Genomic DNA, 15277 nt, shown 5'->3' on the forward strand with positions numbered 1-15277 from the left:
ATTGCCAAGCTGGACATTTTTGTCAAAATTCTATTTTCGCCATATACAAAATACATACAAAATTAGTTGACGAGTTGACAACACATATTAAGAGCTAGCCCTAAATAACCATTATGGAACCAAATGGACCCGCATTTGGTTACATTTTTACACACTCAGAGTTAAGTGGGCCCCTTAAAAAAAAAAAAAAAAGGTTCTGACATACATATTCTGAGAACCTGGAGACTGACATTCAGAAATCGGGTCTTAAAAAGAACATCGTGTTATGTAAAAAAAAAAAAAAAACGTTTTTGCGACGGACAAGGCCAAGTCTTGCCATGGACATCTTGTCCATGTATACAGACACATTTATGACTCCTGCTGTCAATGATATGCAGACCAAGGTTTGACTGCTGATTCTCCGGCATATGATGTGTGATGTTTATTGGTTACCCTTGACCACGCGACCGCGCCGCAGTACTCAAGGACACCCCGTTGACTTTAACACTGATGAACGGTTTAATGAAGCCAGCTAGGGTTCCATTATCTAATAACACTAAAAGCCTTTCTCAATGTCTGGTCTGGTGGAGTTGGACATTTTTGGACCTTGAGAGGTCACACTGGAGATGTTATACGAGTCTTACTTCTTTGTAATTTTGTCCACTCTGTATGGAGTATGTTAATACTGTAATAACACAAAATATAAATCATTTGTGCAGGAAAGGCTCCTAGAATAGGAAAGTTACAGCTTTAACCACTGCTGAAGCCAATGCAGATCTGCTCTTTTCTAGGGAGGATTCTGGGCTGATAGTGATTTTAAAGTTTAAAAATAGCAATTTGGCTGTTAGCCGATGCATGCTGGTTTGTTTGTTTGTTTGTTGTTATTCATCCCCCTTTGTGCCAGGAAAAGGACTCCAGTACATTTGCTTTTATTTATTTATTAGTCTTTTCTTTTGGTGGAAATGGATGCCTATGACTCGCCCATAATAGGCGCGCTAGATCAAAAGTGGCAGTTTTAAACGCGGGCATCTCTCTTGTTGATTGGTTGGATTTGCATTCAGGATTTGTGCCTCTTGTCTATATATCTGCAAAAGATTATTCACACAGCCAGATGTGACTGTAGTGGCTCTTGACTTAAACCGACAAGGTTAACTCTGTGATTGTTGGCCTGCCGGTTTAAAAAAAAAGAATCACAAAACATTCATTGGACTCTTTTTGTGTCATTGTTATTCTGCTCATGAGTCATCATTCGTGTCGGGGCCATTTCTCCCCAGGCTCTGACAAAATCATGAGCTGCACTCACAGTCCCACCACATCTGTGGCACTACAGTGCCACCCAGTGGACGAGCAATGTAGAGCAATGTGTCTCGAGGACCGTTACCTTTTTTTGATTGATTGAAATATTTATTAACAGTTTGCAGAATTACAGTACATTTCAAGCACAAACTCAATACAAAGACTGTTAACTGTGAGTGGACGACCCAATTAAGCATTACACTTGTTTACAACAGGGTCCACCATGTTCAATTAATCAAAACATTTAGAGACGTACAAATAGACACTTCTATATAGTTAAAGAACAGAACAGGACTCACACCTTTTGATCTAGCATAGGCCTACAACATTGATGCATGCTAGATGTATGAGACTTGTTTACTGATGCAAGCTCCCAATGCATTTCCAATGGAAGTCACATGGTTTGACACAATATTTTTGTTGTACGGCTTTCGGCTGTGTTTCCCCCCCTCCCCCTCATACAACAAACCATGTGACTCTCAATTAAAATCCAAAATGGTGAGAATCACTGAACAATAATATACAGGGCATATAGCATATTGTGGTGCCACAGATAGAAAACCCTTGAGTTTTCGCAACCCATATAGGAGATTAGAGGAAATTACCGGTATATAAATTATTTTAAGCCTGGAATCAAGTCTCCTTGTGAATCATGTCATGACCATAACACATTTGATTCTGTGTCTGTGTAAAAAAAATATGTTAATATATATTAATATGTTAATATATTTGAAAATCGCAAAAAAGGGTATTTATTATATTATAATTCAAATATTTGAATTCATATTATTATAAACAATCACAATGTTTTATGGTTATGATTCACCAGGAAACTGGATGGCTTGGTTAATTGGCTTTAAATAATGTATATAAATATTTTCGGAAATCCATCTGCATGTGGCACCACAAAATGGCCGCCAACTGCTATAGGCCCTGCCCATATTATTCAAGATGTTATCACACCAGAGTCGATAGGATATTATACGCTGGAAAACTCTCTTCTCGGGTATCCATTCAACTCTCCCATATACCTGCCAGGGACTGTGCTAATAGCCGGAGGAGCTCACAGAGACACTGGCCAGGGTCAATGCAGAATGAGACCAATCCATAGTGGACACTGATAACAGGCTGAGATACTGTACACACATCCATTAGCCAGCAGCAACTCCTTCAGGCCTGAATGTCAACTGGACTGAGGCCCCTTTGCCTTTTACACTAAAAAAGTAATTGGTTCTATATAGAACCGGCTCCGAGATTCTTGGAAGCTCATTGTTTTCACGGAACCGGCGGACATTTTTTGGTTCCAGTTTCCGAACCAACTTTTAGGGTTCTAAAACAATACATTTTCAGTGGAAACACTCAATATTAAGTGGATAAAATGAAGGGAACCGGTTCAACTCCAGTGGAAAAAGAGGCCTCAGTGTCAGGGCCTGAAATGTGTTATAACAGTACGGTTCTTAATGGGAAACTTTTTGCCAAAAAACACCCTTTTTGCAAAAACAATATATGTCAATGACGTTTAGAAGATTTAGAACACTTTCCTGGGGGTCTCACTGTGCTCACTGTGCTTCCTGGACTACAGCCCTCCCCCTATCCACAAGGAGGAGCAGTGCAAAAAAGCATTATGGGAATCCAGGAAGGAAGTGAGCCCAGTGTCGATGACATCAGAGACACTGGGCTCCCTGCTAAAATCTAAAATATCTAAAACCACATATTTACACACATAAAGACCCCAGGAAAGTGTTCTAAAACTTCTAAACATCATTAACATATATTTCTTTGCAAAAAAGTGTCTCTTTAATGGTGGAAAAAAAGTACTCACATTTTGTACTTGCACTACTCTATCAATACTGCAATATAGAACTGCAATACAATTTAGAAAAATAGATGATCTACAAGTTTGCAATGTGGTGATGTGATGGGCTGTAGTATGTTTTGTAATAATAATAATAATAATACATTTTAAAAAGTAACTATAGTAACTGAAGTTTTCAAATAAATGTAGTGGAGTGAAAGTACAAGTACAAATACCTCAAAATTGTACTTAAATACAGCACTTAGCTGTAATTACTTAAGTAAGTAGTTACTTAATTCCAACTCTTTTGGCTCTGCCGCGCACCATTGTCAATAGTCTCTTTACAGCACCCCTGAATTACATTGTTACTTTATATCACCTTAGAATTATCATTATGTCATATTGCGGTATACGAAAATACGTCAATCTTCCCCCCTAAGATACAGTATATGTCACAAGACATTCGCCACAAATAGCAGATCTTACAGTAGAAGCTGCACAACAGATTTGTTGTAGATGGGGAAAATGACTCTTCAAGTACAATGCAACTCAGGTCCATTTGCCTATAAGTGATTAAACTGAAGTGATACTCATACATTCGTGTTCTGCGAGGCATAGGCACTATATGGTCCGACGGAGCGTTGGTTGGAAGGAGCATTGGTCCGAGGTGCGCTGGGGGTCGGGAGAGGGTTGGGGTTAGGTTTAGGTGTGCTGCCCCGGGGGAACTTGTGTCACAGCACTCAAAGTGTGGTCTACTGTCTGCAGGTTCCACATGGTCCCCAGCAAAGGTAGTAAACGTATACAGTAATATCACAAATTGATTTTAACCACTTTTTATCCATTTAGTGGAGAACGGGGTAAAGATGAGCCAGTACCTTTATCTAAGATTCTAGAAAACTGTGTGACCTTAAATCTAGTACGAAATTAATCCATCATTTACTCCTGGCTGTGAAGTTGGGAAGCGCATATGTTTGTTTGTTTTTGTTTTTTTTGACAAATCGGGTAAAATGACTGTTATAACAAATACAATTTACCCAGGTCTAAAATGTAATATCATACATGCTGGTGATTTGCCAAATGGATAAAACCATGTGAATAATTTAGCAAAGAAATTGTCTGAAGTAGTATTGTATCCGTCTTTTTTTTCCTTCTAAAATGGTGGCTGTGGGTAAAATGAACCAATGTCTATTATTTTTTATTGTCTATATGCTATACTCGGATTATGCTGAATGATCTTTCACTTTACACATGCTCATTTAAGAGTATATGTGTTGCAATATGGTATTAACAATTGCAAATATATTAAAAGGTTCTGAATAACAAACTACTTTATTTAATTGGCTTTATATTGTTTAATTAATAAAAAAATAATTGATTTGCTAAAGGGACTTACCACTTGACTTGGATCAACGTACCCCTTCCATGCCTGGGACAATTAGAGCCACATGACCACTTTTTTGTAATAAGTCATATTTTCATGGCCCTTGTCATGGATGCTTATAATTTCAATTGACAGAGAAGACATGCTGAAATAAGGGTAGATCTTTAGATTTCACTGCCATCTCATTTTGCCTTGCTTAGTTCCAGGACAGAAAGTGGCTCATCTTACCCTGTTATCCCCTATATATGGAGCTCACATGTGTCACTTTGTGCCACGCTGCGAGCCTGTCCCATCTGATAAATATTTTCTAAAGTCTAAAATGTTTGGAAAATCTCCTCTCCTCTGGGGATCCCTGGCACCAAACATTTTCATACGGACGGCCCGTGGCTATAAATACAGATCAATTTGGGGTCTTTGACAGACAAAGTTTGAGAACAACTACTGCTCTAGGGTGCAACAGCACCCTGCACTTTGAGAAACCAACATATAAGGCCATTAGCATGAGATTGTGATATCTGGACGCAGAGGGAAAAATGGGGTCACTTTCTTACGTGTTGCTGTGTGTGTGTGTGTGTGTGTGTGTGTGTGTGTGTGTGTGTGTGTGTGTGTGTGTGTGTGTGTGTGTGTGTGTGTGTGTGTGTGTGTGTGTGTGTGTGTGTGTGTGTGTGTGTGTGTGTGTGTGTGTGTGTGTGTGTGTGTGTGTGCGCTCGTGCACACACTACATGCATGTGTGCGCGCGTGCGAGAGGGTGATTTAGCACCCATCTGCCCAGCGCTGCATCGTGCCAGCGCTGCAGTAATCCTCTTCTCTCATCCACAGGTGGACAGTGGGCTCACATACGGAGTACACAGACCCAGCTTGTGGGAAGAAAACGCGCACATTGTTAACAGCTAGCGTGATGCTCCCCGAAGAAAACGAAAAATAGAACATTTCTAGAATTTCACTCCTCGGCCAACAGCGTTAACCACTTTAAGCCTTATTATATAGCCTACAATGGGGAAAAAAAGAAGAGAAATGTCACACATTTTCTAAAACTTTAAAGCTAGTGAAAAGTTCCAAGCTTGCAGCTTGTGAGCTTTATCCTGTAGATCTACCCTACCTCCCCCTCCCTCAAAAAAATACATTTGCTTACAGTAATTACATGCCTAAAAAAAGGCCATCCAGTGTGGCATATATAGCATGACAAAGACATAGAGATTGGTATTATAACAGAGATTTATTTCTTTTTTTTCTCTCCTTAAAATATCGTATAAAAGGTGATAAATGTATTATCTGTGGTGCTTTGTAGGACTTTTTACAGGACAATATACACGTTACAAGGTACATCAGCACACACAATATCTCAGGTCAAAGGTCAAAGAGACAGCAGACACATATATGTAGTATCCTATAGGACAGGAGTGGTTAAATAACGTCCCTATATATCAATATTAGACTCTAGTGTGCTCCTGCCCTCGATTTGCTCCTGAAGTATTTGACTCGGTCAATCATTCCTATAACAGCCACGTCAGACCCCTGGCCCTTGTCTTGTTCGGGTCTGTGCAGTCATTTAGTGTTTGTTTATGTTTACTTTGGACACGCTCATTCATTCATGTCGACGGCACTGAATGCGTTCGCTTTCACCGAACCAACGCATTCTCACTTGCTATATAGTTCAGTATGACTGTCATATACTGTATAGACAGCATTTACTTAGCTTTTAAAGAGAGTGTAGATGATTTTGATCATCATAAATTTGCAAAGTGATATTCTTTTGGTTTAATCTTAATTTAACAAAACAAACACTATATTTGGATACAGTGTTTGTTTGATAGCAGGGGCATTCTTGTCCGTAGTAAACAAAAGGTGGAGAGAACCCATTTATCAACTTCCAGTGTTCCATATAATTTAGGCTCCATTTTTCTCTGCAGTTGCAATTTCCCGTATCCTGTATGCTCTGTCCTCATGGGATGAAATTGTATTTTCTGTTTGCTAAATAGCTGGAGAGACAGGGAGACCATGTTACCGAACAAACATTTATAGCAATGATTATTAATACAGAGCTATACAGAGAACAAAGAAATATCACTGCTGTATGAATTGCATAAAGTGTTTGTTCAGTACTAGGCCTATCAGGGTAGCCTGGCTAATACACCAGACTCAAATCACAAAATCCGCCGGCAGGCAATTTTTTCGGTCTGGCTTATTAGCCTGCAGGCTACTATCGGGGTTCTCCCCGACGCCCGTCTCTCCATCTCATTAGTAAACAGACATTATACTGTCAGGTTGGGATATACCACTTTTATCCAATCAGGAGAGAGAAATCATGCAGGATACAGGATAAACAAGTGGAATTGAAGGGAGGTATAGCAAAATAAATTTGCAGACAAAATCCTGATGAATAGATGTTACTGAACAAACAAACTTGAAACACCATAGCAATGAATTAATCATCGCTATCAGAATATAAAGCTATAACTTTTTATTTATTTATCCCGTTTTGTTGAAGTATTCATTTGCTCAAACCCCCGACATGCTCAAACTAATCTGTATCGTGTTGTATATTCTCCAGTGAGCCCAGTCTTAGGGATGTCCGGGGGAATCCACGATAGCCAGGTCCTTCAGGTCACTGAGTTTCCTGGAGAAGGAGCTCAGTCTGGTGCTGAAAGAGCCTCTCTTGTGGCCGCTGGCCTCGCCCGGGGGCCTCGCGCACGCACACAGGTCCTTGCACAGGCCCCCCAGTCGCCCCCGGAAGTGGTTCCCGATGAAGCAGTAGAGCACGGGGTTGATGGCCGAGTTGGAGAAGCCCAGGCACAGGGTGAGAGGGGTGAGGGTCCGAGTGGTCCAGTCCACCCAGCAGCCCTCCACCAGGCCCTGGTCCTTCAGCACGTCCAGCAGGGTGACGCAGTGGAAGGGGAACCAGCACAGGAAGAAGGCCAGCACCACGGCCGCCACGGTCCACAGCACTCTCTCCAGGCCGCGGCCCTCCAGGGGCCGACCGCCGCCGGAGCCGGGGCCGCTGCAGGAGGGGGTGGGCGGCCTCTCCTGAGGCTCCGGCGACTTACCGCCCGGGAGAGGAGCTCTGTCCGAGGGCCCCGGAGGCCCCCGGCGGGGGCCGCCCCCCAGCCCAGAGTCTCCCAGTAGGTGTCTGCCGATCACGCAGTAGCAGGAGGAGATGACCACCAGGGGCAGCAGGAAGCCCAGGACCATCTTCATCAGCACCAGGCCCAGGAACCAGCCCTGGTCGGGATACAGTATCACGCAGGCCTCCACGCCCGACGCCGGGTGCGGGTGCGTGGCCCTCAGGGCCAGGGTGGGCGCCGAGCTGGCGCACGCCAGCGCCCACACCAGGACGCAGGTGAGCCGCGCACGCTTGGGGTCCCGCGCGCTCTGCGAGCGGAGCGGGTGCACGATGGCCAGGTAGCGGTCCATGCTCATGCAGGTGATGAAGAAGATGGAGGCGTAGAGGTTGAGGCTGAGGATGCCGCCGCACACCTTGCAGGCCAGCCAGCCGAAGGGCCACTGGTAGCCCCGCGAGTAGTAGACGGCCCACAGCGGCAGCGAGAGCAGGAACAGCAGGTCCGACACGCACAGGTTCAGCATGAACGTGTTGGCCACCGTCCGCCGCGGCGCGCCGGAGCCGCCGCGCGCCAACACGCACACGGCCAGCGCGTTGGCCACGGTGCCCAGCGCGCAGATGACGCCGTAGAGGGCGGGGACGAGGGTGGTGAGGGTGTCGAGCGGAAGGCCGTGCCAGCCCGGGCAGAGGAGGGGCGGAGGCGTTGGAGCCGCGGAGGCGTTGGCGTATAAGGCGGGGAGCTCCGCGGAGGAGTACGGAGGCGAGGAGGAGTTCATGGCAGAGGGGTCGCTGGAGACGGCCGTCTTGATGCGGACGTCAGATCATGGGACTTCACCGTCTCCCGTGCTCGCCTTTCCTGGAGAGAAACCGAATGGAAATCAAGTGATCCTTTTATGGATGCAATCGTGTAAAGCTTGATAGAATGGCCTCCCCAAACACACAGACATGCACATGATGCAACCCCCCTTACTGACACACACACACACACACACACTCCGCAATCTACTATTTGCTTAAACTTTCCAATGTTTTGGTGTCTAGATAACAAACAGTTAAGGTAAGTGAAGTCATATCCAGGATTAGACAACAGTGAATAATGCATGTGATCTGATCCAGTAATCTCCCACATAAAATGACTCAATTCACTTGATAAAAATACAGAAACGAAGAAACTTTTTGCACATACATGAATGAGGCCCGCCCGCACTAAGCACTAGAACTTTATGTCTAAAACAATATTTTTCTTTAATAAATCTTGGTGTGGATAGCCCTTTACTATGATTACTGATTAATGTCCATAAACGGAACATTATTCTTTGTGCGACGTCACATTATATAACATAGATGCTCCATGGTTTCATGGATGATGACACAACCGTTAGATTAATCTCATAATTCCAGCATTGTATAGGACAGCCATGTGCATGTTGCTTCTGCCTGTGCCTTTTCAGTAGTAAAAAATAGGCTGTTGACTTATATTATAATATATTTTCCACTGTATACTGTTATTTGCTGTCTTTTGTGTGATGTGACTGATTAAATACTCCTATACTATACTGAAGTTTGAATGCAGGTATATTCTGAATGTGTCCCCTTAGAGATCTTGGCAGATCAAAATGCAAAACCAGCCATTGGAAAATTCTCTATTCTACCTTGAAGAGAAAGCTCCCAGTAGGTCCCAGCTTGGAGAGAACGGTCCCAGTAGGTCCCAGCTTGGAGAGAGCGGTCCCAGTAGGTCCCAGCTTGGAGAGAACGGTCCCAGTAGGTCCCAGCTTGGAGAGAACGGTCCCAGTAGGTCCCAGCTTGGAGAGAACGGTCCCAGTAAGATCCCAGCGGCAGTGGAGCTTCTCACAGCGTCCTCGTGTCCATGTCCTGACAGTCTCTGCAGCTCTCCTCAGCTCCTCTGAACGCAGTCCGCATGGCTTGACGTTTAGACCATATCCCCTCTGCGTGCGCGCGTGCGTGTGTGTGTGTGTGTGTGTGTGTGTGTGTGTGTGTGTGTGTGTGTAGAAGACATATGGGGTTGAGGTCTTATAGCCCCCCAGGGGGGATCTTAGTGGTTGCACAACAGGGAAGTAGCTTGGCACGTCATGATGCTCATCAGCAGGGGGGTCGGACTCTGACTGCACCTGGAGACATGCCAGAACCCCCCCACACACACACACACACACACCCCTCTCTCTCTCTCTCTCTCTCTCCGCTCGACCTCTCTAGTATTCTTCCTTGTGATACACAAACATGGTGCCTCACACACTACACACACACACACACTTTATTCTCTTGCGGGGAAAAAAGAGCTAAATCACATCAAGATGTGTATAGCGAGTTTCATTGGCTGAAACTATACAGTAATAGCTCGGTCCCTGGTGACACACACACACACACACACACACACACACACACACACACATCTGTGTGATATTACAGACATGCTGGCTACATCATACCTGGCCGGTAGAGTGTGAAGCAAGCTGTCTGTCTGTCTGTCTGTCTGTCTGTCTGTCTGTCTGCCTGTCTGTCTGCCTGTCTGTCTTGTAGGAGGACTGGGCGTTCATGGTGCTCGGGGCCTCTGACCTGAAGAATGGAGACTATGTGTTAATTAACAGAGATGTCCTGCACACACTGTTATTATGAGCGTGTCATATGGTCCCTGCCAGCGGTCAGATAAGCCATGGGAAATATTTACTCTGGCTGAAAACGGAAGCACTGGGGAGGAGGTGAGGGAGGAGATACAACAGAGAGTGGGAGAGGAGGAGGAGGAGAGGAGTGGGAGAGGAGGAGAGGAGTGGGAGAGGAGGAGGAGAGAGGAGAGGTTTCCCTTCACTGTTTTTCTTTCATTTATTTGACGTTTGATGAAAGTTAATTAGGAATGTGTTCAAAGAAAGAACTGAGACTTACATCACACCTTTGATCAATTGTGTGTGTGTGTGCCCCACGCACTTTTGTATACGTTCATGTGTGTGTGTGTGTGTGTGTGTGTGTATGCATACAGTATATCTGCCCATGATAAATAATGACTTTCCCTCATAATTGCATCCATTTTGCAGCGCCTTCCAGAGTATAGGCGGATGGAGCGCTCCATGCAGCGGCTGTTCCCATGGTGTGGTCGTACCATGGGGACGACATACTGTACTGTGCACAGTACAGTACTCTGCCGGGACGCTTCTGCTGCCGCCGCTGCTTATATATAGCCGTGGGAAAGTCGATGGACATCATGATGACTGCATACTGGACACAGAGCAGATCAACTGTACGCTCTGTGAAGGCCACATATCCACGTTATGTGGACTCTAAGATGTTTCCTGTTAGTAACACATTCTCACTCCCCCCCCCCCCTTCCCCCTTCACATGCATTCTCTCTCTCTCTCTCTCTCTCTCTCTCTCTCTCTCTCACACACACACACACACACACACACTTCTAATTTGAACGTTGAGGGTGTGTTTCGTTTTTTTTTGCCACTTTAATATTCTTACGTAACAAAATGCATCTCGCTCCAGCATAGCAGCAGATTATATTGGGAACATAGTGTTTTTTTATTGCAAACTTATATGCACACGTGTGCACGTGTCGTGTTTCGCAAAACTAGGGGATATTTTGTTATAAATGTGTTCCAGCATTGGCATGCTGGGTATGCACAGTTGTTCTCACGCATCCCCCCCCCCCCCCCCCACGCGTGCACACACACACACACACACGCACACACAGATTTTCTCCTGACTATACGAGCATGGTCCATGACACAGCGGCTGACCCAGAGCAGATATTTACGACCCACCATTAGGCCAAGCAAAACACGCCGTGACAGGACACGCCGTAAGTCTGTCCTATAGCTTAACTCATCCCTCCGTCACGACACAGCCACGTTTAACGCCTCGCTGACATTTATTCTCAACAAGTTAGACGACGCGAAAACATGTTTACAAGTTACTGGAGGTTAAAGTCTTTTATTCTCACCAAAGCGCTCTGTCTCTTTTCTCCCCCTCTCCATCTTTCTCTCACACGCACGCACGCACGCACGCACGCAACGCACGCTCATTTAATGTCGTACTGTACAGCAGGTGAAAGCCATTGTTGTTTGCTCGCCGTCTGTCCTTTGTCCTCCAGATGAGCCTAATGACTCCTGACTCTGCTCTCGGTTGACATTCAATATACTTTTGTGCAGGAACAGACGGAGTTGTGTTACACAAGTTCCACTTTCACTGCATTCACGCCATGTGTGTTCTTCTTGCAAACTTGCCCTCACTCACACTGCAGTCCTTCCCGAACAGTTAAACGTTCAAACAGTTATGCCTACTTTTTTTGTTTGTCCTATTTTGAGCAACGGGTGGCATGGTGTAGTCTGTTGTGTGCCATTTGTTGGGGGTTGTAGTATATAGTAGCTAATGTCAAAGTCATAGTAGTCATTTAGGCATAATTATGCCTATGCTTTTTTTGACCCCAGCATAGTATTTAGTCGACCCTCAGTCTCAATGTGGTCCTCAGGGTTTTCCTCTAAGGGTGGTTATCCCATTTTGACCTGGGATCAGATTCTAAAAATGTCTTCTACATCCTGACGGTTTTCTGAAAAAGCTATGTTTCTATGTCAGTCGTTCTTCGATGTTTCAAAAATAGCAGACCTACAAGCTCGTAGCTATGAGCTTGTAGATCTGCTATTCAGTTGACTGGAAACAAGATGACGCCAGAATGCAGCGTGACACAACAAGTTCTGAAGTGTGTTAGGTGTACATACAGAGAATGGTATCCTATAGCTTTATATGGCTCGCATCTCTTGACCAGACGGTCAATGAAAGAGTGTGATAACAAGAATGAAGCATATGCGACATTTGAATCCATTGGCCGATTAACTATAACTATACTAACAACCACAGACCCTGAACCAGACCAATCAGCCTGTGGACGAAGAAGTCCTCCAACGATGCCGAGGTGGGATTGGTCACACTCTCTCTTGGAGTCCACAAGGGTAAAGGAAAAGAGGCAGACCAAGAAACACCTGGTGGCGTGACCTGGAGGCAGATGTGATGAGGTCTACGGTCATATACATGATGCAGGGAACAGCTGGAGAAAATGGCCCAGGATGACCGGGATGCTCGTCTGGTGAGCCCTTGTTCATTCACGGACGACGCTGTGTGTGTGCGTGCGTGCGTGCGTGAGAGTGAGTGCAGTGAGTGAGTGTAACTATGTCCAAAATATGCCATCTTTTTCCTGTATATTGTTGCGGGAATGCAAAGATAAATGACAGAAGGCGGATATATACATTTAACTATTACGTATGCATGCACGTTTTATTATTTATAATAACAAATCCAGTGTGGTAGGATGGCCGACTCCCGTCTGCAAGCCGCCAGCGCATGAAGATATCAGAGAAGAATGAAGAAAAGCACGGGAGTTATACTCCTCCTCCACTGCACTCATCAATCTTCCCCAACCGACCCTTGATCAGTTAAAGTTTTCATTTTCAATCACTCCTCGGCATTAATCATTGTATTTAGCTATTGCTTTAGTCTATCAGGCAGTGCTCTCTTTCTTTACCTCTCCCGTAGTTAAGATGGATCGTGGCGCGTGCTCACATGACACTGCAAACGTTATGAAAAGCATTATGGCAGCAGATCCGTGCCCTCTACCTTAAAATGTAACCGGAGAGAAAAGCAGCATTTCACAGCGGGGCAATCAATGATGATTTTCAGAGCTGGTTAATTTAACTGCATCCATAGAGCAAACTCTCTAGTCTTAATGGTGCGAAGCCCGCAGAGCTATATTTCAGGCAGGCAACTCGTGAGCGTGCCTTAATTCCTGATCAGGTGACTACCGGTATATAGTCTCATGCACTCTTTACCTGATCAGAGCGCCTTTTTAAACCTATCTGCCTACCTGAAATCAGCCTGAATTTTAAATAGTTAATGGGGTGAATTTTCAGTTGATTTAAAAGTGTTGGAAATAATCAAAAATGCTTTGAAACAACACACATTTTAAGTTATACAATTACCGTATATCTAAAATGTTGCTCTGCAAGTCTGTTTAAAGTGTAAAACAAGCTATATACATGAAAAGGAAAAAAAACGTTACAAAACAAACAAACCAGGGTGTCTAGCATATTTCAGCTAAAGGTTAAAATTACCTGGCTCTGTGACTCCAGAGCATCCCGGTTGGCCAATCAGTGAACCTTGTAAGAGTTCATGTCCAGCCTACCAGTGATTATACTTCCTGTCAGTATTTAAGCAGGAAAACTTCCTTTTCCTGTTCAATTGAACACATGGTGGTTCTTCCTATGCTGTAGTAAACAAACACAGAGAGACAATCCTTTGCAATCTGCTTGGTAAGGCCTGACTCACACCTTCACAACAGCTTGATGTATAGCTGATGCATGAGACTTATTGACTGAACAAAACATTTTTTTTGTAGGCCTATGAGGGGGGCAGTCGAAACACAGCCGAAAGCCATACAAACAAAAATGTTGTGTCAAACCATGTGAATTCCATTGGAAATGCATTGGGGTGGCCATGACACTTACCCTTTGTTTACATCTAGCAATGTTGTGTGTTAGATGCGAAGGTGTGAGTCAGGCCTAAGAAAAATAAAGAGAGTTGCAAATCACTGAGCAGCCAGGTGATTGCAGTCTGAGCCAATTAATTCATTGATCAGCGGTGAGTGAGACAATGTATAACAGCATGGTTATCTTAAATGGTTTTTGGCCACAAGTTGGCAGATTCATGTTACGTACGTGTTGAAACACTGATTTTATTTAGTTTGTTACTGAAGGAATATCATTTCTGTACATGAGTATTTTGGGTTTTAGTAGGCTAATTGAAGGTACATTTGTAGTGTATCTCTCACCTGTTGCTATAGCCAGGGAGAGATACTAACCCATTCTGACCGGGCACCCATTTTGGTGTTAGCATCATGTTATGCTTTACCTATTGAAAAATAGCAGATCTACAAGCTCATATCGCGCCACCGAGTGGCGCGATACGAGCTTGTAGGTCTGCTATTTTTGAAAAATTCGAAGAACGACTGACATTTTTAGAATCTGATCTCAGGTCAGAATGGGTTCATCAGACCAGTGTGTGTCCAGTGGAAACCTCGTATGAATCTGATCTCAGGTCAGAATGGGCTAAGCATGCCTTAAATAAGTTACTGCACAAAACACCCTGTAAGCTATTGAATGTGCATGAGGTAAATTGCACAACCTTGTTTCATTTGTGATGATTAAAGGAGCATTTCATGTAGGCCTATATTTATTTCTGTGAAGAAAGAACAGTTCATTGAATAATTGAAACATTGTAAAAGAAAATAAGCGCTTTGAACATTTACATGTTTTTCAATGTATTTGACATACATGATTACAAGAAATGAAAAAAGATTACAAAACATGATCAAGTTGAATTAATGTAAAAAAAAGTGTTAATTTATGCTAATCAAGGGGAATTTAAAAACATGTTTTACAACTGTGTGAATAACACACGCTATTGGATCTTGTCTGATCTACTATAGGTCAGGTCTTTTAAGATTCCATCCTCATCCCCTGGAGTGTCTCGCGTGGAGAAGAGGACAGCGCATCCCTTCCCATTCTGGAGGGAGCCCAGGTGCACGTGAGTCTCCAAACCCAACCATCCAACGTCAACGATTCCCCAGATAGATTCCCAGTGCATGCTGGGTGGCGAGCTATAACCAAGCCAAAAATAGTCAATCTACAATAGGGTTCCATTGGTTAACCTCACCCTAATCCTTCAGATCATTTGGATAATGGATATTATCTTATCATTTGTAATA

General features: G+C 44.1%; 1 protein-coding gene across 1 annotated transcript; it reads right to left on the reverse strand.

Moving 5' to 3' along the window:
• Positions 1-5688: 5688 nt before the first annotated feature.
• LOC308323170 (type-2 angiotensin II receptor-like) lies at positions 5689-9408 on the reverse strand. Its single transcript, XM_080774837.1, has 2 exons — positions 9162-9408; positions 5689-8365 (listed from the first exon to the last, which is right to left on the reverse strand). Exon 2 carries the CDS (start codon positions 8283-8285, stop codon positions 7014-7016), a length of 1272 nt encoding a protein of 423 aa, XP_080630963.1. The 5' UTR covers positions 8286-8365; positions 9162-9408; the 3' UTR covers positions 5689-7013.
• Between the last annotated feature and the right edge of the window lie 5869 nt (positions 9409-15277).

This window comes from Protomyctophum bolini, assembly GCF_963924005.1.
Source record: "Protomyctophum bolini genome assembly, chromosome: 10".
Taxonomy (NCBI): domain Eukaryota; kingdom Metazoa; phylum Chordata; class Actinopteri; order Myctophiformes; family Myctophidae; genus Protomyctophum; species Protomyctophum bolini.

What these genes read in the sequence shown, in the direction of transcription:
- LOC308323170 (XM_080774837.1), bottom strand. Translation starts at nt 8,285, where the DNA reads ATGAACTCCTCCTCGCCTCCGTACTCCTCCGCGGAGCTCCCCGCCTTA.